The sequence below is a fragment of the Argentina silus genome (assembly GCF_951799395.1).
Source record: "Argentina silus genome assembly, chromosome: Y".
In the NCBI taxonomy this organism is placed as follows: Eukaryota; Metazoa; Chordata; class Actinopteri; order Argentiniformes; family Argentinidae; genus Argentina; species Argentina silus.
In genome coordinates, this window is record NC_139654.1 from 3,877,501 (window position 1) to 3,902,554 (window position 25,054).

At 48.2% G+C, this 25,054-nt stretch overlaps 3 protein-coding genes across 4 annotated transcripts in view; 2 read left to right on the plus strand and 1 right to left on the minus strand.

The window, feature by feature from the left end:
- Positions 1-25,054, plus strand: part of LOC310823733 (uncharacterized protein) — a 566,003-nt gene that overhangs the window by 181,728 nt on the left and 359,221 nt on the right. The window lies entirely within an intron of this gene.
- The window catches only part of LOC310823888 (uncharacterized protein), a 61,944-nt gene that overhangs the window by 16,596 nt on the left and 20,294 nt on the right, over positions 1-25,054 (minus strand). The gene's annotated exons all lie outside the window — the stretch shown is intronic.
- Positions 11,124-23,802, plus strand: LOC310823725 (glutamate--cysteine ligase regulatory subunit-like; the record flags this gene model as incomplete). Its single annotated transcript, XM_083696577.1, has 3 exons — positions 11,124-11,339; positions 11,954-12,019; positions 23,779-23,802. Exons 1-3 carry the CDS (start codon positions 11,157-11,159, stop codon positions 23,800-23,802), a joined length of 273 nt encoding a protein of 90 aa, XP_083552703.1. The 5' UTR covers positions 11,124-11,156.

The following is a 25,054-nucleotide window of genomic DNA, read 5'->3' on the forward strand; positions in this document are numbered from 1 at the left end:
TAATGGGGCATAAGCTACTTGCCCTGTTTACCCCTCAATACGTAAAAGAGGAGAGAGGACAACAGGACAGGGGAGGAGAAGAGGTGGTAGGAAAACAGAGGCCCACCTGTCCAATGTTGAGAGAGAGAGAGAGAGAGAGAGAGAGAGAGAGAGAGAGAGAGAGAAAGAAATATATACAGGAAAACAGAGCCACACCTGTCCACTGTTCTCAGATCTACACAAGGGAGTCAGGGTGAGTAGTTGTTTCTGGACAGAAACAGCTCACCTGCTGGTAGGTAGTCAGCATGACAGCTCACCTGCTGGTAGGTAGTCAGCATGACAGCTCACCTGCTGGTAGGTAGTCAGCATGACAGTTCACCTGCTGGTAGGTAGTCAGCATGACAGCTCACCTGCTCTCATGTGTTATTCTCAGTGATCCAAAATCAGTTGATGACAGAACAGAGGTGATAAACCAAGACTGTTAACATTGTACACAGCTTTGAGCAACCACACATTCAGCCATGGAGCACTTGGCCAGTGGTGGTCAAACCAAACCATCTCCACACCTACAGCTCATTTGTTCATGTATTCTCAGTGATCCACAATGGCTGCTGTCTCTGAGCTGCTGCTGAATACTTTGAAGGAGCTGGTCAAGACAGACCTGAAGGAGTTTATATGGTACCTGACTAAGAACATACCAGAAGGCTTCCCTCACATCCCAACAAGCCAACTGGATGGAGCTGACAAGCTGGACACTGTGGATACGCTGGTGGACACCTACGGTGATGACGATGCTGTGAATGTCACACTGGAGATCCTGAGGAAGATGAAGCAGAACCAGCTCGCTGAAACGTTAAAGAGAGAATATGATAAGAATAAGAGAGAACATATCACAGGTGAGTTCCATTCATGTTAAAGACTGACAGCCACAGCCACACATGCACGCACGCACAAACGCATGCACGTATGCACATATTTGAATACTTAATTTGGGTAAAGTTAAACCATCACATCAAAGAACGCAAAATATATCAAATGTATCATGGAAAACAAACCATCTTCTGCACAACAACAATATTTGATGTATTCGGCACATTAGTAAAAATCTTGTCACCATTGTCACTAAACCAACTTGCCATCACATGGGAATGCTTGTGAATTGTGACTATTGATAGCAACACCTGTCTAACTGCACTAGCAATCAGGTCCTCAGTGTTTTCATGACTAGCAGTGTAAAACCCTTTGTATGTAACCGAGTTGAGATGATAAAGTCACTCCTCAAGTTGAAATACACCCATCCGTGCCATTCAGCTTATCTGTGGCGGAGCTGGTTAACATTGGGTGCTTCGGTGGGCAGTAAAGTGTGTTGGCAATACAGAGGACACAGATTTGAGACTTGTGTTAGCTTGTGTACGAGGAAGCCATACTGTGTGCTTAGGTCAACGGCTGGGGTCGCTGTGGAGTGAGTTCAGAGGGGTGAGTGTTATTGAATTGAAAAAGTGATAAACTCACTCCCAAAGTTTAAATAATCCCACATGCACCAATTGCTGGCTTTTTCAGTGGCATACAGCTTCTGGCAGCATGACACCTGATACATACTGTTCAGCCATTTGTGACTTTGCTTTAAAGGTCAAAATAAGTATGTCCGTACCCATGGCAGCCATTTTGTACATTGTGAATGTGACACAGAATTGTCAACCAAGTCAAGAGCAGCAGGTTTCCCCTGCATCCTCATCAGGCCAGTGTTATAGTAGCTGCTTCTGTGTCTCATGCTTTAATCCTCGATGATGTATCTTGGGATGTCTTCTCAAAGCCGAAAAAGTTGTCGTCTGTGTCCGTGGCACACACACAAACACATTGTAACTGTGCCTGTTTTCATGTTCTAGCTGGCTTCTCATCATATAGTGTTGATTGGGTTGATTACTAGTGATAATAAAAGTGATCAGTATAACAACAATGAGATATGATGACAATATCATAGAAGAATAACTGAATTGTTGATTTTTCCAGATACAGAGCAACTGTCAGGTCGAGACAAACTGAAATGGAATAAAGGTCAGTTCCACGTTTGTGTTGTCAGAGTTAAAAGACTGAATTTGTATAAATGAATGCAAAAGCAACTCACTCTGATTAATAACAATACCAACACACACACACACACACACACACACACACACACACACACATTCACATTCTAACCTGCATCTGAGGTCTAGTAAAAGCGGTAATGATGAATTAGATTTCAATGATAGTAATCACAATAATATTGATAAAAATCACAATATTGACAATATTGAAGAATGAACTCTGTGTTGCAGTTCAAGATGAACTGAAATCCTTTTACAAGAAGAGGGTTAATAAGATACATGAGGGGACGTCAACGGAAGGTACTCGCATCGATCTAAACAACACCTACACCGAGCTGCACATGATCGAGGGGGCCTGGGGAGGGGTCAGTACTGAGCATGAAGTCACACGTATTCAATCCATAACCCCAGCCACAGGAAAGACCATCAAGACCAGCAACATTTTCAAACCCCGGCCTGACCAAAAAAAAAAAGTGCTGACGCTTGGCATCGCTGGAGTGGGAAAGACGTTCTGTGTGCAGAAGACTGTTCTGGACTGGGCAGAAGGAAATGAGAACAAGCACATTGATTTCTTGTTTCTGCTTCCTTTTCACCAAATGAATCCTGACAAAGAAGAAGAAGACCGCAGTCTGATTGAAATGCTTCATGAATCCTTCCCTGAAATGAAACCAATCAAGACTCTGGGAAAGGAATCTAATATTCTGTTCATCTTTGATGGCCTGGACGAGAGTCGACTGCCTCTGAACTTCAAAAAAGTTCTGAGAGACGAGACAGAGCGGGCCTCCATTGATGTCCTGATCACAAACCTCATCGCAGGAGAGCTCCTCCCCTCTGCCCTCATCTGGATAACCTCCCGACCTGCTGCAGCCAATCAGATTCCCCGAAAGTACATTGACCAATGGACAGAGATACGGGGGTTTGATGAAAAACAGAAGGAGGACTACTTCAGGAAAAGAATCAGTGATGAGAACCTGGCCAAAAGAATCATCGTCCATGTGAAGTCATCGAGGAGCCTCCACATCATGTGCCACATACCAATGTTCTGTTGGCTCATAGCCAGTGTTCTAGAGAGACTATTGGGTGGAGCAGAGAGAGGAGAGATGCCCAAGACTCTGACTGAGATCTACATAGACTTCCTGGAATCTCAGATTGACAAAATGAATGAAGAGAAGATTCCCACAGGAACAATTATTCTTCAGCTTGGACAGTTGGCATTCCGTCAGCTGCAGAAGGGACATCTGATCTTCTATGAGGAAGACTTGAGAACGAGTGGCATTCATGTCAGAGAGGCGTCAGTGTACTCAGGTTTATGCACTCAGATCTTTAAGATGGAGGGGAGGACCAGTCGGAGGCCGGTGTTCACCTTTGTGCATCTGAGCATCCAGGAGTTTCTTGCTGCTTTATATGTGTTCCTCACATTCAGCAACAGGAATGAGAATCCACTGGACAAATCCTCACACTGGAAGTTTTGGTCATCACTCAGACGCAAACCTCTGTTTGACTTACACAAGTGTGCAGTGGACAAGGCCTTACAGAGTGAGAATGGTCACCTTGACCTCTTCCTGCGCTTCCTCCTGGGCCTCTCACTGGAGTCCAATCAGTCCAATCTCCGACAAGGCCTTCTGACACAGACAGGAAGCAGCTCACAGACCAATGTGGAAACAGTCAAGTATATCAAGGAGAAGATCAGGGAGAATCCCTCTCCAGAGAGGTGCATCAATCTGTTCCACTGTCTGAATGAGCTGAATGACCATTCTCTAGTGGAGGAGATCCAAAGCTACCTGAGCTCAGGACATCTCTCAGAAGCCAAACTCTCACCTGCACAGTGGTCAGCTCTGGTCTTTGTGTTACTGACTTCAGAAGAGGAGCTGGATGTGTTTGACCTGAAGAAGTACTCCAGATCAGAAGAGGGTCTTCTGAGGCTGCTGCCAGTGGTCACAGCCTCTAAGACGGCACTGTAAGTAGATGGACAAAACACTGTTTTGATATTTGGGTGATGAATGGAGTATGTGATCACTTATTATGATTTACGGATTAAATGGAAGAAACTGAGTTATTGATCACATGGTCAAAAGTCATTCATAAATTGATTGCACACTTATGTTTCATGTTTTATTGACACACAAATATACGACTTGCTCCAACATGTTCAGTCGCTTTGTGTCTCGACTCCCAATAATGAGGTAGAAAGAGCCATTTCCAGTCGGAGTACTGAACACTGGTTTGGAGAAATACACTCCTGACGTTTTTAAGACTATCGAAATCCACTGGCGCTACCACGGATACTCACACCGCGGCTCAAATGAAGACTTTTGGTCTGACATTAAGCAAATAACATAGGTAGCATATATAATAACATGGCTGGCTGTGTTCACAGTTCAGCTAATGAGTTTGTCAGCTTTATTTTAGTGAAAGTGGAATGAGTCAGTTCTCTAGCCAGTGAGTTTACAGTTGGTGCAGTTGGAAGGAGCTCACCACTCATCTCCAACTGAAAGCTCTATCCATTATTTAAGGCATGAAAAGTATGGATACATGATGATTTCACCTTTGAAATGAAGTTAAATGATTAGAAAACATGTTGTTCTATGTTAAAATCCCGAAAATGTCATTATATTGTAATTAGGTGCGTCGACATTCAACTGGAAATGATAGAACACATTACATATGTAAATTTTTCTCTGAGTTAAAAAGACTTGATGCTTGTATTTATTCCTCATTCAGGCTGAATGGATGTGACCTCACAGAGAGATGCTGTGAAGCGTTGGCCTCAGCTCTCAGCTCAGACTCCTGCCACCTGAGAGAGCTAGACCTCAGTAATAATGATCTAGGTGACGGGGGGGTGAAACTGCTCTCTGCTGGACTGAGGAGTCCACACTGTCAACTACAGACACTGAGGTGAGGTCTGAGACTATTCTTGTTGTCAGACACATCATTCCTAAGTGTCTGTTACATTATCATTCTATGGAATCAATGATACTTGCACAGAAATGGTCAATGATTGAGACAGACAATGTACATTATCTTCCAATCAATTACTATATAATGTGTGTGTTTGTTTTTGTGTGTGTGTATGTCTGTGTGTGTATGTCTGTGTGTGTGTGTGTGTGTGTGTGTGTGTGTGTGTGTGTGTGTGTGTGTGTGATTGTGTGTGTGTGTGTGTGTGTGTATGTCTGTGTGTGTGTGTGTGTGATTGTGTGTGTGTGTGTTTGTGTGTCTGTGCGTGTGTGTGTGTGTGTGTGTGTGCGTGTGTGTGCGCGTGTGCGTGTGTGTGTGGTGGCAGGGGGGGCTGCTCTGAATGCACTGTCTGAATAACTTTACTCTCCTGAAATCCTGACCCACCTGGCCTTAGATCAGCTCATGGGACTACACAATACTGCAGTAACCCAATAGCAAGCAAATACATTATACCAGACGTAGAAATCCTGTCACTACAAATGTATCCATGGTTAATTGCTCCCTTGTTAAGAGCAACTGTAAATCTCACTCATGAATTCTTATCATAATGCAACACAGTTATCGTTTGGCTGCATGTATTTATTTGTATTCCTCATTCAGGCTGAATGGATGTCACCTCACAGAGAGATGCTGTGAAGCGTTGGCCTCAGCTCTCAGCTCAGACTCCTGCCACCTGAGAGAGCTGGACCTCAGTTATAATGATCTAGGTGACGGGGGGGAGAAGCTGCTCTCTGCTGGACTGGGGAGTCCACACTGCCAACTACAGACACTGAGGTGAGGTCTGAGACTATTCTTGTTGCCAGACGCATCATTCCTAAGTGTATGTTACATTATCATTCTATGGAATCAATGATAGTTGCACAGAAAGGCTTAATGATTGAGACAGACAATGTACATTATCTTCCAATCAATTACTATATAGTGTGTGTGTGTGTGTGTGTGTGTGTGTGTGTGTGTGTGGTGGCAGGGGGGGCTGCTCTGTCTGCACTCTCTGAATATGTTTGCACTATTCAAATCCTGACCCACCTGGCCTTAGATCAGCTCATGGGACTCCACAATACTGCACTAACCCAATAGCAAGCAAATTCATTATACCAGACGTAGAAATCCAGTGACTTCAAATGTATCCATGGTTAATTGCTCCCCTGTTGCTTCCGCAACTGTAACTCTCACTCATGAATTCTTATCATAATGCCCCACAGTGATCGTTTGGCTTCATGTATTTATTTGTATTCCTCATTCAGGCTGAATGGATGTCACCTCACAGAGAGATGCTGTGAAGCGTTGGCCTCAGCTCTCAGCTCAGACTCCTGCCACCTGAGAGAGCTGGACCTCAGTAATAATGATCTAGGTGACGGGGGGGAGAAGCTGCTCTCTGCTGGACTGGGGAGTCCACACTGTCAACTACAGACACTGAGGTGAGATATGAGACTATTCTTGTTGTCAGACACATCATTCCTAAGTGTATGTTACATTATCATTCTATGGAATCAATGATACTTGCACTGAAAGGGTCAATAATTGAGACAGACAATGTACATTATCTTCCAATCAATTACTATAGTGTGTGCATGTGTGTGTCTGTGTGTGTGTGTGTGTGTGTGTGTGTGTGTGTGTGTGTGTGTGAGGTGGGATGGGGGGCTGCTCTGTCTGCACGCTCTGTGATCGTTTGTCTGCATGTATTTATTTGTATTCCTCATTCACATGTGGTCTTTCAACTGGCAAATGAAGAGGATTTAAAGCTGCACATGTACATTAGAGAGGAATAATCAGATTCTTGATATCAGATGGAGTGACACTATTTCCCCAGGTTGTCATTCTGTGGAGTCCCAGAGGAAGGCTGTGTTTCTCTGGCTTCAGCTCTGAGGTCTAAGCCCTCCCACCTGAGAGAGCTGGACCTCAGCTACAATCACCCAGGAGACTCAGGACTGGCGCTGCTCTCTGCTGTACAGAAAGATCCACTCTGTAAACTACAGACACTCAGGTAAAGGCTGAATATGTGGCTGGACGTATCAATGAGATGAATGCACAGTATCTATTTTCCACATGATCATGAGTGTGTCATCCAACCTCTGTGGGTTCTTCTGTGGTTGATATAGTGTGGACCATGGTGGAGAGTGCAGGCTCAAACCTGGGCTGATCAAATGTAAGTCACCAAGGCTGTAGAGAATAGGACTGTGATATTACTCAAGAACCAGGGTACAGCAGAGTTCAAACAGAGCACCAGTATTGTATTCATATGTAAATCTAAAATATTAGTTAATGTGAATTAGTTGTATCCCTTGTAAAACAATTTCAATTAATTCAAGTAATATTTTGTGAAGAGTGTTGTGAAGAGAAAAAGAATGTTACCATAACAAGATCACATTGTGAATATTGTAAGTTATTCAATTGTATTGATTTGATGATTATTTTTGCCCTCTCAATCAGATGCCTGTGAGCTCACACTGGACCCAAACACAGCACACAGACTCCTCTCTCTGACTGAGGAGAACAGAAAGGTGACACGGGGGAGAGAGGAGCAGCCGTATCCTGATCACCCAGAGAGATTTGACTACTGGCCACAGGTGCTGTGTAGAGAGGGTCTGACTGGGCGCCATTACTGGGAGGTAGAGTGTAGTGGGGGAGGAGCTTTCTTAGGAGTGACATATAAAGGAATCAGCAGGAGAGGATGGGGTCATGACTGTTTGTTGGGATACAATGACAAGTCCTGGAGTCTGTACTGCTCTGGTAACAGTTACTCCACCTGGCACAATGATGAGGAGACTGTCATACCTGTCCCCTCCTCTGGCTCCCACAGAGTAGGAGTGTATCTGGACTGGCCGGCCGGCACTCTGTCCTTCTACAGGGTCTCCTCTGACACACGGACCCTCCTGCACACATTCCACTCCACATTCACTGAGCCCCTCTACCCAGGGTTTAGGCTTTGGAGCGATGGCTGTTCAGTGACCCTGTGGAAACTAGTCTCAGGGAGATCACACTGTATGTAGTGTTTAGGGCTACAGCCGTTGATGAGAACCAGATGGTTATTTGCTCATTGTGAAATGTGTGAAAAAGTGCAATAGACTGACAAAGCAGAAGTAGGAAATGCAACTGATAGTGAAACAATCCAGATGAATGATTAGATGATCAAATCAGACTGATGATGAACTCTGAGAATAACACAGGAGAGAGTGTCTGTATGTATATAAGAGTTGGTTAGATTGGGTGTTTGAGTTGTGATGCTGGATTACGTTGCTGTGTGTAAGATAGCAGGGAGTGGATGTGAAGACAGCTCTCCTTCTCTGTCAGTACAACATGGACAGTGTCTTCGGAACATCCTAATCTACACAGTGTGTAATTGATTCCTATGCAAATCAGAGACCCTATAAAAACAAAGATATTCATTCCGAAATGACATGAATTATTATCCTTGCATTAAGATGTACTCAATTCAACTTATTGAGTGATTTGTTGATGACATTTTTGCATTTTAACTAATTTTAAGACTGTCAAAGCAAAAAGTCTGAATATTTCTGTCCATGAGGTATTTTTGTATTTCACTTTTAATAAATGTACTGAAATGTCAAAAATCGTGTTTTCGCTTTGTCATTCTGGGGTATTGTGTGTGGATTGATGGCAAATTCTTTAAATTGAATCCATTTCAAATTTACTCTATAACACAAGAAAATGTGTAAAAAGTGAAGGGGTCTGAATACCTTCAGAAGGCGCTGTTCATGTTCTGAACTTCACTTTCCATGTATTCCTTCATTTTTATATAGTAATCATCTAGTACAGTAATATCTATGCATCATGTGACATTGTGAGGGGCAGCCAAGGTGCAGGCTGCTTTTCTCCTCTCTGTCTGTGGGCTGTGGGAGGCATGGCTCTCATGAGAAGACTTCACCTGTCACCTGCAGTACCTCTCCCTGCCATGGGAGGCATGGCTCTCATGAGAAGACTTCACCTGTCCCCTGCAGTACCGCTCCCTGCCATGGGAGGCATGGCTCTCATGAGAAGACTTCACCTGTCCCCTGCAGTACCGCTCCCTGCCATGGGAGGCATGGCTCTCATGAGAAGACTTCACCTGTCCCCTGCAGTACCGCTCCCTGCCATGGGAGGCATGGCTCTCATGAGAAGACTTCACCTGTCCCCTGCAGTACCTCTGACCCCAGACCCCAGACCTCCAGACCCCCAGACCCCCAGAACCCTATCCCCCAGACCTCTAGCCCTCAGATGGGGGCACCACCTGGTGGTCATTTACTAGTATTACAACAACAGAGAGATTAGAATCCAGCCAGTTAGCAATAAGCACTGAACCCTAAAAACCCAGAATTTGAACCTGAAATATTCTTTATAACATCACAGATCTTTTATAATGGAACAGTGTAATAGAACATCAGTGTAATAGAACAGTGTAATAGAACATCAGTGTAATAGAACAGTGTAATAGAACATCAGTGTAATAGAACAGTGTAATAGAACAGTGTAATAGAACATCAGTGTAATATAACATTAGTGTAATAGAACATCAGTGTAATAGAACATCAGTGTAATAGAACATTAGTGTAATAGAACAGTGTAATAGAACAATGTAATGGAACGTTAGTGTAATAGAACATCAGTGTAATAGAACATCAGTGTAATAGAACAATGTAATGGAACGTTAGTGTAATAGAACGTTAGTGTAATAGAACAGTGTAATAGAACATCAGTGTAATAGAACATTAGTGTAATAGAACATTAGTGTAATAGAACATTAGTATAATAAAACGTTAGTGTAATAGAACATTTATGTAATAGAACATTAGTGTAATAGAACATTTATGTAATAGAACAGTGTAATAGAACATTAGTATAATAGAACATTTATGTAATAGAACATTAGTGTAATAGAACATTAGTATAATATAATCTTAGTATAATAGAACATTAGTATAATAGAACATCAGTGGAAACCAAAGGGGACGTTTTCTTTCCAGTGTTAACACTTCACTTAGCAACGTCATGACAACCCAAATGTGCAGACAGGCCTAGGAGACGAGTTAACCTTGACCCTAACCCTAACTTTGACCCTGACCCTGACCCTGACTCTGACCCTGACCCTAACTCTGACCCTGAACCTGACCCTAACCCTAACTCTAACCCTGACCCTGACCCTAACCCTAAACCCTGACCCTAACCCTAACCCTAGGGGATGAGTTAACTTTAACCCTAACCCTAAACCCTGACCCTAACCCTAGGGCTAGTAGAACCATGTAGTTAGGCTCTTCAAACCCACCTCCTCGTTGCTAGGCAACCCCCCCCTTTTCCCTCCACCGTTCGTATTTTACGACATTTTTTAGAAAAAAATGTTTTATGAAACTCCTTCAAACCACACAATCTCCCCACCCCCTCGTTGCTAGGTAACCCACCATATCCCGTCCCTTTCCGACATTTTCTTTTCCTTTACGACATTCCCTCAAACACACCAACCTCCCTTATTTTACGACATTTACTATTATTATTATTATTATTATTATTATTATATCTTTACGACATTTACTTCTTCTTTACGAGAGAAGGGGAGACAGACACCATGGAAACCACCACCACCACCGACACCGGCGGCTCCTCTGGTACTCGTAGCGGGTCCTCTGGGACCGTCTCCCCCGGTGGTACCGTCTCCTCTACCGGCTCTGAGGCTAATGCTAACGGGGCTAACTAACGAAGCTAACGAATTTACCTACCGAGTGCAGTGTTGACGGGGTGCTAAAGGCTAATGCTAACTGGCTCTAACGAACTGACCGTGTGTGTGTGTGTGTGTGTGGAAACGCGTCGTGTCATCATTACTCGACATTCCTTCAAACCCACCCCCTCGTTGCTAGGCAACCCCCCCCCTTTCCCTCCACCGTTCGTATTTGTTTTGAAAAAATATTTTTACGACAGTCCTTCAAACCACACACACACTCTCCCCACCCCCTCGTTGCTAGGTAACCCACCATATCCCGTCCCTTTCCGACATTTTCTTTTCCTTTACGACATTCCCTCAAACCCACCAACTGTTCCTCGTTGCTAGACAACCCCACCCCTCCCTCATTTTACGATATCTTTTTATTATTATTATATCTTTACGACATTTACTTCTTCTTTACGAGAGAAGGGGAGACAGACACCATGGAAACCACCACCACCACCGACACCGGCGGCTCCTCTGGTACTCGTAGCGGGTCCTCTGGGACCGTCTCCCCCGGTGGTACCTCGTTTCTGACCCGGGCCACGACGCTCAACCTCCACACCGGGAACCTCGTCAACCGGAGCCGGCTGAAGAAGAAGTGTCCGTCGTCCCCGAGTGAGGAGGTAAGAAGGGCGGGGGGGGGGGGGGTCGGGAGGCTAGAGGCTAATGCTAACGGGGCTAACGAAGCTAACGAATTTACCTACCGAGTGCAGTGTTGACGGGGTGCTAAAGGCTAATGCTAACGGGGCTAACGAATTTACCTACAGAGTGCAGTGTTGACGGGGTGCTAAAGGCTAATGCTAACGGGGCTAACGAATTTACCTACAGAGTGCAGTGTTGACGGGGTGCTAAAGGCGAATGCTAACTGGCTCTAACGAACTGACCGTGTGTGTGTGTGTGTGTGTATTATGAATATGATTAAATAAATACTAAATATGTCGTTTTATTGTCATTTTCTGTCTGTCTGTCTGACCTGTTGTTGCCGTTCAGCTCCAGGATTATATCCGCGCCACGCTGTCTCTGACCTGTCTGTCTCTCTATCTGACCTGTCTCTCTCTGTCTGTCTGTCTGACCTGTATGTCTTTTGTTGCCCTCCAGCTCCAGGATTGTATCCGCGCCATGCTGTCTCTGACCTGTCTGTCCCTCTGTCTTATCTGTCTGTCTATCTGTCTGTCTGTCTGTTTCTCTCTGACCTGTCTGTCTCTCCATCTGACCTGTCTGTCTGTTGTTGCCGTAGCTCCAGGACTGTATCCGCGCCACGCTGAGTGACTGGTCCTCCGAGACGCCGTCGGCCGGGGAGAAGGTGAGACTCATCCCTCTCTTCTCTCCCTCCCTCCTTTCCTGTCTCTCTCTCTCTCCCTCCTTCCCTCCCTCCTTTCCTCCTGTCTCTCTCTTCTTTCCCTCCTTTCCTGTCTTCCTTCCTTCCTTCCCTCCTGTCTCTCCCTCCCTCCCTCCTGTCTCTCTCCCTCTCTCCCTCCTTCCCTCCCTCCTGTCTCTCTCCCTCTCTCCCTCCTTCCCTCCCTCCTGTCTCTCTCTCTCCCTCCTTCTCCCCTCCTTCTCCCCTCCCTCCCTCCTGTCTCTCTCTCTCTCTCCTTCTCTCCCTCATTCCCTTCCCTCCTTTCCTGTTTCCTGTCTTCTTTCCTTACTGTCGGCGGAGGAGAAGGTGAGACTCATCCCTATCTTCCTTCCTTCCTTCCTTCCTTCGTCTCTCTCTGGATGCTCCACACACACACACACGCACACCCACACACACGCGCGCCCAGAGGCGTCAATGTTTAGTGAGTCAATTGACAATGTGTGTGTGTGTGAGAGAGAGGGAGACACACACACACACACACACACACACACACACACAGACACACACACACACACACACGCGCGTCAATGTTTAGTGAGTCAAGTGACAACGTGTGTGTGTGTGTGTGTGTGGGTGCTCCTGAGACAGGGAGAGAGAGAGGGAGACACATACACACTCACATACACACACACACACACACAGACACACACACACTCACACAGACATACACACACACACACACACTCACACAGACATACACACACACACTCACACTGTCTGTCTGTCTGTCTCTGACCTGTCTGTCCCTCTGTCTGTCTGTCTGTCAGTCTCTGACTTGTCTGTCTGTCTGTCTCTGACCTGTCTGTCTCTCCATCTGACCTGTCTGTCTGTTGTTGCCGTAGCTCCAGGACTGTATCCGCGCCATGCTGAGTGACTGGTCCTCTGAGACGCCGTCGGCCGGGGAGAAGATGAGACTCATCCCTCTCTTCTCTCCCTCCCTCCCTCCCTCCTTTCCTGTCTCTCTCTTCCTTCCCTCCTTTCTTGTCTTCCTTACTTCCTTCCCTCCTGTCTCTCCCTCCCTCCTGTCTCTCTCCCTCCCTCCTTCCCTCCCTCCTGTCTCTCTCCCTCCTTCCCTCCCTCCTTCTTTCCTTCTCTCCCTCCCTCCTGTCTCTCTCTCTCTCTCCTTCCCTCCCCCCTTCTCTCCCTCCCTACCTCCCTCCCTCCTGTCTCTCTCTCCTTCTCTCCCTCCTGTCTCTCCCTCCTTTCCTGTCTTCCTTCCTTCCTTCCCTCCTTCTCCCCTCCTTCTCCCCTCCCTCCTGTCTCTCTCTCTCTCTCCTTCCCTCCCTCCCTCCTTCCCTTCCCTCCTTTCCTGTTTCCTCTCTTCTTTCCTTACTGTCGGCGGAGGAGAAGGTGAGACTCATCCCTCTCTTCCTTCCTTCCTTCCCTCCCTCCTTTCCTTCGTCTCTCTCTGGATGCTCCACACACACACACACACACGCACACCCACACACACGCGCGCCCAGAGGCGTCAGTGTTTAGTAAGTCAAGTGACAACGTGTGTGTGTGTGTGTGTGTGAGAGAGAGGGAGACACACACACACACACACACACACACAGATAGACAGACACACTCACACAGACACACACACTCACTCACACACTCACACTGTGGGAGCCTGGTCGACAGGCGCAACAGCGGGTCAACCAATGAGAATAGAAACAGGCGGAAACAGGGGTTGCGGTGAAATCAACGTAGGGTTTTATTTCTAAGGTGCGGGGAAAAGGGAGAGGCGAAAGGCAACTCAAATCTTCACCGGGTTGGCGGTTGGCGCTACGGCGCTCCGCCGGGTTCTTCTTGTCGTCAGAGAGAGAGAGAGAGAGACAGGCCAAAGTTAGTGGGATATCGGGTCCCTTTCACTGACCTCTTCCTCCGGTCGGTTGGGGGGTTCCTCTCCGTCTTCCAGGCTTTCTCTCCCGTTTGGCTTATGAGACTGGCTTAGCGGGTGTCTGGTCTCGACTCGTTCCTCCAGCCAGTCTGTCTTCAGCTTGTCCTGGGGAGTTTAAAAGGCCTCAGGATCGCCGAGCTGACTCAGCGCACCTGTGAGCGGTGAGCTGAGTCATCTGATTGGTGGCGGAGTCTCCAGGACATAGAACTGGGATAGTACCTCCCATCCAGCACGACACCCCATGGCTGCCTTTGCCTCCCCCTTGTGGCCACCAGGTGTCTCTGTGAGGCACTGCTCACCGGCTGGGCCATCACAACACACAGACACACACACACACACACTCACACACACACTCACTCACACAGACACACACAGACACACACACACACATGCCCAGAGGCGTCAATGTTTAGTGATTCAAGTGACAACGTGTGTGTGTGTGTGTGTGTGTGTGTGTGTGTGCCCCTGAGACAGGGAGAGAGAGAGGGAGACACACACACACACACTCACACATACGCACACTCACACAGACAGACACACACTCACACAGACACTCACACATACACACACATGCCCAGAGGCGTCAATGTTTAGTGAGTCAAGTGACAACGTGTGTGTGTGTGTGTGTGTGTGTGTGTGTGTGTGTGTGTGTGTGTGTGTGTGGGTGGGTGCTCCTGAGACAGGGAGAGAGAGAGGAAGACACACACACACTCACATACACACAGACACACACACACACACTCACACACTCATACAGACATACACACACTCACACAGACATACACAGACACACTCACACAGACACACACACAGGCAGGGAGACGGGGGGGAGGCAGGTTTGGGGGGGAGGGTTGAACAGGGAGGGAGGGAGGTTCTGCTGAGGTCAGCTAATCTCTCTCTCTTTCTCTCCCTCTCTCTAGTTCGACTAGTCTGGTCTGTCTCTAACCTGGACTGCTCCCCCCTCCCAGGCACGCCTGGCTGTCTTTCTGTAATCTGTCTGTCCTGAACCTGTCTGTCTCTCAGACCTGTCTGTCTCTCCAGGAGTCTGACGTCCTAGACTGTTCCACCCCCCAGGCGGCCGAGGCCATCACGCCTGTCTGTCTCTCTGTCTGTCTGTCTCTAACTTGTCTCTCTCTCTCTAACCTGTCTGTCTGTTTACCTGTGTCTCTCTCTCTGACCTGTCTGTCTCTCCAGGAGTCTGACGTCCTGGACTGCTCCACCCCCCATGCGGCCGAGGCCACCATCATGCTTGTCTGTCTCTCTCTCTCTGACCTGTCTGTCTCTCTCTCTCTAACCTATCTGTCTGTTTACCTGTCTCTCTCTCACCTGTCTTTCTCTAACCTGTCTGTCTCTCCAGGAGTCTGACGTCCTGGACTGCTCCACCCCCCAGGCGGACGATACCAGCCCATGATTACACACGACGCGACCACACGTTAACACAGGCTAACAAATGACACCAGCACATGCTAACACAGGCTAACCTAGGCTAACCCACGCTAACGTTGTCGTTGCAGTCAAGCTGTTCCTGTGCGAGTCGGACCAGTCGTCCATCAGGCAGGCTGTCGACATGGGTGAGTCCTGCCTGTTTGTCTGTCTGTCTGCCTGTTTGGCTGTCTGCTTGTCTGTCTGTTTGTTTGGCTGGCTGGCTGACTGTCTGCCTGTCTGTCTCTCTCTTTACCTGTTTGTCTCTCCCCTCCACAGCCTGTCTCACCCTCGCCCTGTCGACCAGGAGGACAACATCCCCCCCCCCCCCCCACACCCAGACCCTCTCGGACCTCTAACCTGTCTTTCTCTCCCTAACCTGTCTCCCTCCCCCCCAACAGCCTGTCTCACTCTCGCCCTCTCCCAACTCGACTCGGTCATCCTGGCGCCCGCCCCCCCCCCCCGGGGGCCGACCACGCCCCCCAGACCCTCTCGGACCTGCAGCCGGCATGGGTTTTCTTGGAAACGCTGGTGGCGTCCGGGAAGGTGGTCGCCATCGGGACGTCGGACCTGGACAAGGGCCTCCTGGAGGAGCTGCACAACTGGGCCCAGGTGGGTGTCTGTCTGTCTTTCTCTGGCCTGTCTGTTTGTCCTGGACAGTGTGTGTGTCTGTCTGTCTGTCTCTCTCTCTCTCTCGCTCTATCCCTGACCTGTCTGTCTGTCCTGGACAAGGGCCTCCTGGAGGAGTTGTACGACTGGGACCAGGTGGGTGTCTGTCTGTCTGATCTGTCTGTCTGTCCTGGACAAGGGCCTCCTGGAGGAGCGCTACGACTGGGCCCAGGTGGGTGTCTGTCTCTGTCTCTGAACTGTCTGTCTGTCTGTCTGTCCTGTGCTGGGGGTATCTGTCTCTCCCTGACCTGTCTGTCTCTCTCTCCATGTCCAAGGTGAAACCCCACCAGTAACCAGGTCAAACTGAGTGCGTACGCCAACTGTCTGTCTCTCTTTCTCTCTCTCTCTTTCTCTCTGTCCCTGTCCTGTCTCTCTCTCTCTGTCCCAACCAAGCAGTTAACAGTGTCTGTCTGTCTGTCTCTCTCTCTCTGTCCCTGACCTGTCTGTCTGTCCCTGACCTGTCTCTCTCTCTCTCTCTCTCTCTCTCCCCCGTATCCAAGGTGAAGACCACCAGTAATCAGGTCAACCTGGCGTCCTGTTGTGTGATGCCCCCCGATCTGATGGCCTGTATGTCTCTCTGTCCCTGACCTGTCTGTCTCTCCCTGACCTGTCTCTCTCTCTTCCGTATCCAAGGTGAAGCCCACCAGTAACCAGGTCAACCTGGCGTCCTGTTCTGTGATGCCCCCCGATCTGATGGCCTGTCTGTCTCTCTGTCCCTGACCTGTCTGTCTCTCTGACCTGTCTCTCTCTCTCCCGTATCCAAGGTGAAGCCCATCAGCAACCAGGTCAACCTGGCGTCCTGTTGTGTGATGCCCCCCGATCTGACGGCATATGCCAAGCAGGCGGGGGTCCAGCTACTGACCCACAACGACCCCAAAGGTGGGTGTCTGTCTGTGATCTGTCTGTCTGTGATCAATTTGTCTGGGGGTGTCTGTCTGTCTGTCTCTCTTTCTCTCTCTCTGTCCCTGAGCTGTCTGTCTCTCTCTGACCTGTCTGTCCCCCCTCTAACCTAACCTCCCTCTTCATCTGAGCTGTCTGTCTCTCTCTGACCTGTCTCTCTCTCTTCCTTCCCTCCTTTCTTGTCTTCCTTACTTCCTTCCCTCCTGTCTCTCCCTCCCTCCTGTCTCTCTCCCTCCCTCCTTCCCTCCCTCCTTCTTTCCTTCTCTCCCTCCCTCCTGTCTCTCTCTCTCTCTCCTTCCCTCCCCCCTTCTCTCCCTCCCTCCCTCCTGTCTCTCTCTCCTTCTCTCCCTCCTGTCTCTCCCTCCTTCCCTCCCTCCTTCTCTCCCTCCTTTCCTGTCTTCCTTCCTTCCTTCCCTCCTGTCTCTCCCTCCCTCCCTCCCTCCTGTCTCTCTCCCTCTCTCCCTCCTTCCCTCCCTCCTGTCTCTCTCTCTCCCTCCCTCCCTCCTGTCTCTCTCTCTCCCTCCTTCTCCCCTCCTTCTCCCCTCCCTCCCTCCCTCCCTCCTGTCTCTCTCTCTCTCTCTCCTTCCCTCCCTCCTTCCCTTCCCTCCTTTCCTGTTTCCTCTCTTCTTTCCTTACTGTCGGCGGAGGAGAAGGTGAGACTCATCCCTCTCTTCCTTCCTTCCTTCCTTCCCTCCCTCCCTTCCTTCCTACCTTCCTTCCTTCCCTCCCTCCTTTACTTCGTCTCTCTCTGGATGCTCCACACACACACGCACACCCACACACACGCGCGCCCAGAGGCGTCAATGTTTAGTGAGTCAAGTGACAACGTGTGTGTGTGAGAGAGAGAGAGGGAGACACACACACACACACACAGATAGACAGACAGACACACTCACACAGACACACACACTCACTCACACAGACACACTGTGGGAGCCTGGTCGACAGGCGCAACAGTGGGTCAACCAATGAGAATAGAAACAGGCGGAAACAGGGGTTGCGGTGAAATCAACGTAGGGTTTTATTTCTAAGGTGCGGGGAAAAGGGAGAGGCGAAAGGCAACTCAAATCTTCACCGGGTTGGCGGTTGGCGCTACGGCGCTCCGCCTGGTTCTTCTTGTTGTCAGAGAGAGAGAGAGAGAGACAGGCCAAAGTTAGTCGGATATCGGGTCCCTTTCACTGACCTCTTCCTCCGGTCGGTTGGGGGGTTCCTCTCCGTCTTCCAGGCTTTCTCTCCCGTTTGGCTTATGAGACTGGCTTAGCGGGTGTCTGGTCTCGACTCGTTCCTCCAGCCAGTCTGTCTTCAGCTTGTCCTGGGGAGTTTAAAAGGCCTCAGGATCGCCGAGCTGACTCAGCGCACCTGTGAGCGGTGAGCTGAGTCATCTGATTGGTGGCGGAGTCTCCAGGACATAGAACTGGGATAGTACCTCCCATCCAGCACGACACCCCATGGCTGCCTTTGCCTCCCCCTTGTGGCCACCAGGTGTCTCTGTGGGGCACTGCTCACCGGCTGGGCCATCACAACACACAGACACACACACACACACACTCACACACACACTCACTCACACAGACACACACAGACACACACACATGCCCAGAGGCGTCAATGTTTAGTGAGTCAAGTGACAACGTGTGTGTGTGTGTGTGTGTGTGTGTGTGTGTGGGTGGGTGCTCCTGAGACAGGGAGAGAGAGAGGGAGACACACACACACACTCACACATACGCACACTCACACAGACAGACACACACTCACACAGACACTCACACATACACACACATGCCCAGAGGCGTCAATGTTTAGTGAGTCAAGTGACAACGTGTGTGTGTGTGTGTGTGTGTGTGTGTGTGTGTGTGTGTGGGTGGGTGCTCCTGAGACAGGGAGAGAGAGAGGAAGACACACACACACTCACATACACACAGACACACACACACACACTCACACAGACATACACACACTCACACAGACATACACAGACACACTCACACAGACACACACACAGGCAGGGAGACGGGGGGGAGGCAGGTTTGGGGGGGAGGGTTGAACAGGGAGGGAGGGAGGTTCTGCTGAGGTCAGCTAATCTCTCTCTCTTTCTCTCCCTCTCTCTAGTTCGACTAGTCTGGTCTGTCTCTAACCTGGACTGCTCCCCCCTCCCAGGCACGCCTGGCTGTCTTTCTGTAATCTGTCTGTCCTGAACCTGTCTGTCTCTCAGACCTGTCTGTCTCTCCAGGAGTCTGACGTCCTAGACTGTTCCACCCCCCACGCGGCCGAGGCCATCACGCCTGTCTGTCTCTCTGTCTGTCTGTCTCTAACTTGTCTCTCTCTCTCTAACCTGTCTGTCTGTTTACCTGTGTCTCTCTCTCTGACCTGTCTGTCTCTCCAGGAGTCTGACGTCCTGGACTGCTTCACCCCCCATGCGGCCGAGGCCACCATCATGCTTGTCTGTCTCTCTCTCTCTAACCTGTCTGTCTGTTTACCTGTCTCTCTCTCACGTGTCTTTCTCTAACCTGTCTGTCTCTAACCTGTCTGTCTCTCCAGGAGTCTGACGTCCTGGACTGCTCCACCCCCCAGGCGGCCGAGGCCACCATCACACCGGAGGAGAGGGAGGAGCTGAAGGTGTCTGGTACGCTACGACAAGCTAACGCAGGCTAACGCTACGCTAATGCAGGGTAAGACAGGTTAACGCAGGCTAAGACAGGCTCACGCACGCTAACACACACCACGATAACACATGCTAATAAATGCTAGTGCATGCTAACACCGGCTCACACGCACCACGATAACACACGCTAACCCAGGGCTAACAAACGATACCAGCCCATGATTACACACGACGCGACCACACGTTAACACAGGCTAACAAATGACACCAGCACATGCTAACACAGGCTAACCTAGGCTAACCCACGCTAACGTTGTCGTTGCAGTCAAGCTGTTCCTGTGCGAGTCGGACCAGTCGTCCATCACGCAGGCTGTCGACATGGGTGAGTCCTGCCTGTTTGTCTGTCTGTCTGCCTGTTTGGCTGTCTGCTTGTCTGTCTGTTTGTTTGGCTGGCTGGCTGGCTGTCTGCCTGTCTGTCTCTCTCTTTACCTGTTTGTCTCTCCCCTCCACAGCCTGTCTCACCCTCGCCCTGTCGACCAGGAGGACAACATCCCCCCCCCCCCCCACACCCAGACCCTCTCGGACCTCTAACCTGTCTTTCTCTCCCTAACCTGTCTCCCTCCCCCCCAACAGCCTGTCTCACTCTCGCCCTCTCCCAACTCGACTCGGTCATCCTGGCGCCCGCCCCCCCCCCCCCCGGGGGCCGACCACGCCCCCCAGACCCTCTCGGACCTGCAGCCGGCATGGGTTTTCTTGGAAACGCTGGTGGCGTCCGGGAAGGTGGTCGCCATCGGGACGTCGGACCTGGACAAGGGCCTCCTGGAGGAGCTGCACAACTGGGCCCAGGTGGGTGTCTGTCTGTCTTTCTCTGGCCTGTCTGTTTGTCCTGGACGGTGTGTGTGTCTGTCTGTCTGTCTCTCTCTCTCTCTCGCTCTATCCCTGACCTGTCTGTCTGTCCTGGAGGAGTTGTACGACTGGGACCAGGTGGGTGTCTGTCTGTCTGATCTGTCTGTCTGTCCTGGACAAGGGCCTCCTGGAGGAGCGCTACGACTGGGCCCAGGTGGGTGTCTGTCTCTGTCTCTGAACTGTCTGTCTGTCTGTCCTGTGCTGGGGGTATCTGTCTCTCCCTGACCTGTCTGTCTCTCTCTCCATGTCCAAGGTGAAACCCCACCAGTAACCAGGTCAAACTGAGTGCGTACGCCAACTGTCTGTCTCTCTTTCTCTCTCTCTCTTTCTCTCTGTCCCTGTCCTGTCTCTCTCTCTCTGTCCCAACCAAGCAGTTAACAGTGTCTGTCTGTCTGTCTCTCTCTCTCTGTCCCTGACCTGTCTGTCTGTCCCTGACCTCTCTCTCTCTCTCTCTCTCTCTCTCTCCCCCGTATCCAAGGTGAAGACCACCAGTAATCAGGTCAACCTGGCGTCCTGTTGTGTGATGCCCCCCGATCTGATGGCCTGTATGTCTCTCTGTCCCTGACCTGTCTGTCTCTCCCTGACCTGTCTCTCTCTCTTCCGTATCCAAGGTGAAGCCCACCAGTAACCAGGTCAACCTGGCGTCCTGTTCTGTGATGCCCCCCGATCTGATGGCCTGTCTGTCTCTCTGTCCCTGACCTGTCTGTCTCTCTGACCTGTCTCTCTCTCTCCCGTATCCAAGGTGAAGCCCATCAGCAACCAGGTCAACCTGGCGTCCTGTTGTGTGATGCCCCCCGATCTGACGGCATATGCCAAGCAGGCGGGGGTCCAGCTACTGACCCACAACGACCCCAAAGGTGGGTGTCTGTCTGTGATCTGTCTGTCTGTGATCAATTTGTCTGGGGGTGTCTGTCTGTCTGTCTCTCTTTCTCTCTCTCTGTCCCTGACCTGTCTGTCTCTCTCTGACCTGTCTGTCCCCCCTCTAACCTAACCTCCCTCTTCATCTGAGCTGTCTGTCTCTCTCTGACCTGTCTCTCTCTCTCCCTCCCTCTCTTTCCATGTCTGTCTCTCCCTCTAACCTGTCTCTCTCTCTCTCTCCCTCTCTTTCCATGTCTGTCTCTCCCTCTAACCTGTCTGTAACCTAGGTTAAAATAGCCATAAACAGATACTTGAATAAATAACAGTAAAAATATTTCTGAATAAATATTCTGACATTAGAAATAAAAGTCCATGATTTAGTCTAATAAATAGGATTAAAAATAATTCGTTTCAATATTGATTTTTACAGGAAGTTTTGTCACTTAAACTAGTCAGCCAATCAGAATGGCTGGTTGCAACTTCCTTTTTCATTGAGAATGCTAGTCAGAGACGAAGCAAGTTGAGCGAAAGCTAGTGGAACTAACCAGTGAGCAAAATAACAGCAAAACCGAGTGAAAACGTTTATTTTCTTTGATTTGAAAGTGTTTTATGTTGTATTCTGTCTGCAAAGGTAGACTGTGGTTTATTTAGACATTATATAAGAGAGTAAAACCGTGTATTATCCGGAGCCACGCTCCCGCTGGCGAGCCTCCTACATTCTTGAGAAGAACCATCGGATCATCATCACGTTGCATCCACAAGATTCATCTACATTCTGGAGAAGAACAAGGACTCTTTCATCGGATTTGCGGTAGGACTGTGTAAAGCCTTCGTTATTTCGTTGCAAGAGGATTCGTTTGGACTTTAATTTGCGGTAAGCGTGGACTCAATGAAAACTAAGTTCGCACGTGGCATTCGCTGGACTGTTTCGCCTGGTTGCTAGCAAGGTTGAATTCGTTGACCGTTGCATACGGTCTATGATTGAATTGCATTGTTGCCTGAAAAGATTGATTAGCATTTAACTTGATACTTGATAGTTATTCACTATACGTTCATAGCCTTGATGTTAATGTTGAATGGTGAATGTTTTAATTGATGTTTGATGGTATTATTGTTATCCTACTGGTTTCATGCTAATGCCAAACTGATTTTGATTTTGTTTCTGAACTCGCTAAACATAGTAGCTCACTGGTTTATATTGCTAAAATAGGAGATTAATACTTGATACTTGATTCTAAATAGGCCTAGTGAAAATATTGATTTAATGAAGATTTAAAAGATCTTAATGATACTTAGATAGAATAATCTTATGGAAAAGTAAGATAGCCATTGAACTTAAAATAGTTAACTATTGAAATTAGAAATCAAATAGAACTTTAAAAGAAACTTTAACCGAGACTTCACTTTAGAAATATTTTCTTGAACTGAGAGACTTTGTTTTTCTTGATATTCCTTAAAGAAGAGGTTTATTATTGACCCATTTGCATTTAGATGCAATTGTTTTCAGTATTCAATGTATGTATGTGTAATGTAAACTGTCTTATGGTACCAATTTTCTACTTCTAACTTTTTCTACAAATGTGTATAAACAAGCCGGCATTTAAAACTTACTTGATGGTCTGTGGTGTGTCTGATTATTATTTTGCTATTATTACTGTTTTAACTACTACTGCTCCCTACGAGCCTAGTCACTGGTCCTAACATAGCATACTTATCTACAACTCGAGGTAAGTGTTACAGAAACAACACAGCACAAGTCCAAAATGCATGTAGGTGACTAGCAAGCTAGCTAGTTCAAGCTAAAGCTAACAATGCTACCATTGCTACCAACTGACAAAGTGTCATGCCATTATAAAGACACATTTGTTGACTATGTGTCTACTGCTGTAAAATGTAATTAAACATCACATACCCGCTTTCGAAGTCGCTGTCCTCCCAACGGGAGCCCTGCAAAAAAGAAAACAAGACCAACAACCTGTCGTAGAAACGTCTGCCCCCAGTCCACGCAAGCAAGGTTCGCGATCGTGAAGAGGAAAGCGACAGCGACTTCGAAGAGGGTATGTGACATTTAATTACATTTTACAGTAGACACATATCTCCAAAATTGTGTGTACAATGATTATTTTGCCAGTTAGAAGCAATGATAGCATTGTTAGCTGCTAGGTGGCTAAGTAACCCGTTGACAGTGTCGAAGGGCGTTGCTAAGAGTTACCTTTAGCTTGAACTAGTTAGCTTGTTAGCCACCTCCGTGCATTTTGGCAAGGCATGTACGTTTTGGATTTGTGCGATGCTGTTTTGTATTCTAGCAACACATGCTGAGTGGTTCTGTGTCATTATTGTCCTTTTGTAGAGAGGACTGACCGGGTCCAGGTGGAGGCCTTGGCTGTGCTGTTGGTGGACGTTGAGCAGGGTGTGGTCGTGGAGGATGTGCCACTCATCCTTGAGGATGTCCACGATGTGCAGAGCATCTTTGAGGTAGAACTTTGAAAAGAAAATAATTGTACGTTTGAAATTCATTATATTTCTGTGAGATTTTGAAATCTGTTTTATTTTTTAGGAGACCTCAGGTTGCTGGCAGTTGATTCCTTTCATATACAGCCCCCTGTACTGTGGGCCTGTCATGGTTAGGGTAAGAAAGACACAAACACCCAGGTCCATTCATCACTGTTACAATGTTCACTGTCTGTTTCTTACATTACTGTCATATATTTCAATGAAAATTGCCTTTTGCAGAATTACACTGGTCCAGTGGTCGAAGCGTGGAGCACGTTCCACTTCACCACTTCTGACTCCTACCTGCATGGACCACCCTGCAAACATGCACACACACACACACAGACACACATACACACACACACACACGCACACAGACACACACACAGACACACACACAAACACAGTCTCACACACACACACACACCTGAACCTAACCTTAACCTTAACCTTCAGCCCTAACCCTAACCCTGAAACTAACCCTAACCTTCACCCTAACCCTAACCCTGAACCTAACCTTAACCCTAACCCTGAGCCTAACCCTGAACCTAACCCTGAACCTAACCCTAACCCTAATTCATACAGTAGCAGTATGATTGACTGTAGCTAGTTTATACAGTAGCAGTGTGATTGGCTGTAGCTAGTTCATACAGTAGCAGTGTGATTGACTGTAGCTAGTTCATATAGTACATCTGCTGGATGAACATAATTTAGTGTTCATTGGTCATTTTTGAGTGGGGCAGTAGGGGGATAGATGAAAGGGTGGGGGGCGGAAAGTTGGGGGCTGAGGGGGTTGTGGTTGTGGGTGTGTGGGTGACTGGGTGTGTGTATGGGGATGTTTTCCATCTGCTGGATGAACATCATTTAGTGTTTCCCATTCATTTCTTATGGCTGGTCATTTTTGACGGGGAACACCACAGGTGTAACAAAGTTGACTAAACCACTCAAAATTCAATGAAAGTGGTGATCAGCAATGTTCAAATGCCTAGTGTGGAGGATATCATGAGATCTTGAGGCAATCAAATGAAAAACACAATATTTATGATTAGTTAAAGTTGTAAAACGGCCAGATTTGACACGAACACCACAGGAGGGCTATATGAACTAGCTACATTCAATAACACTGCCACTGTATGAACTAGCTACATTCAATAACACTGCCACTGTATGAACTAGCTACAGTCAATCACACTGCTACTGTATAAACTAGCTACAGCCAATCACACTGCTACTGTATGAACAAGCT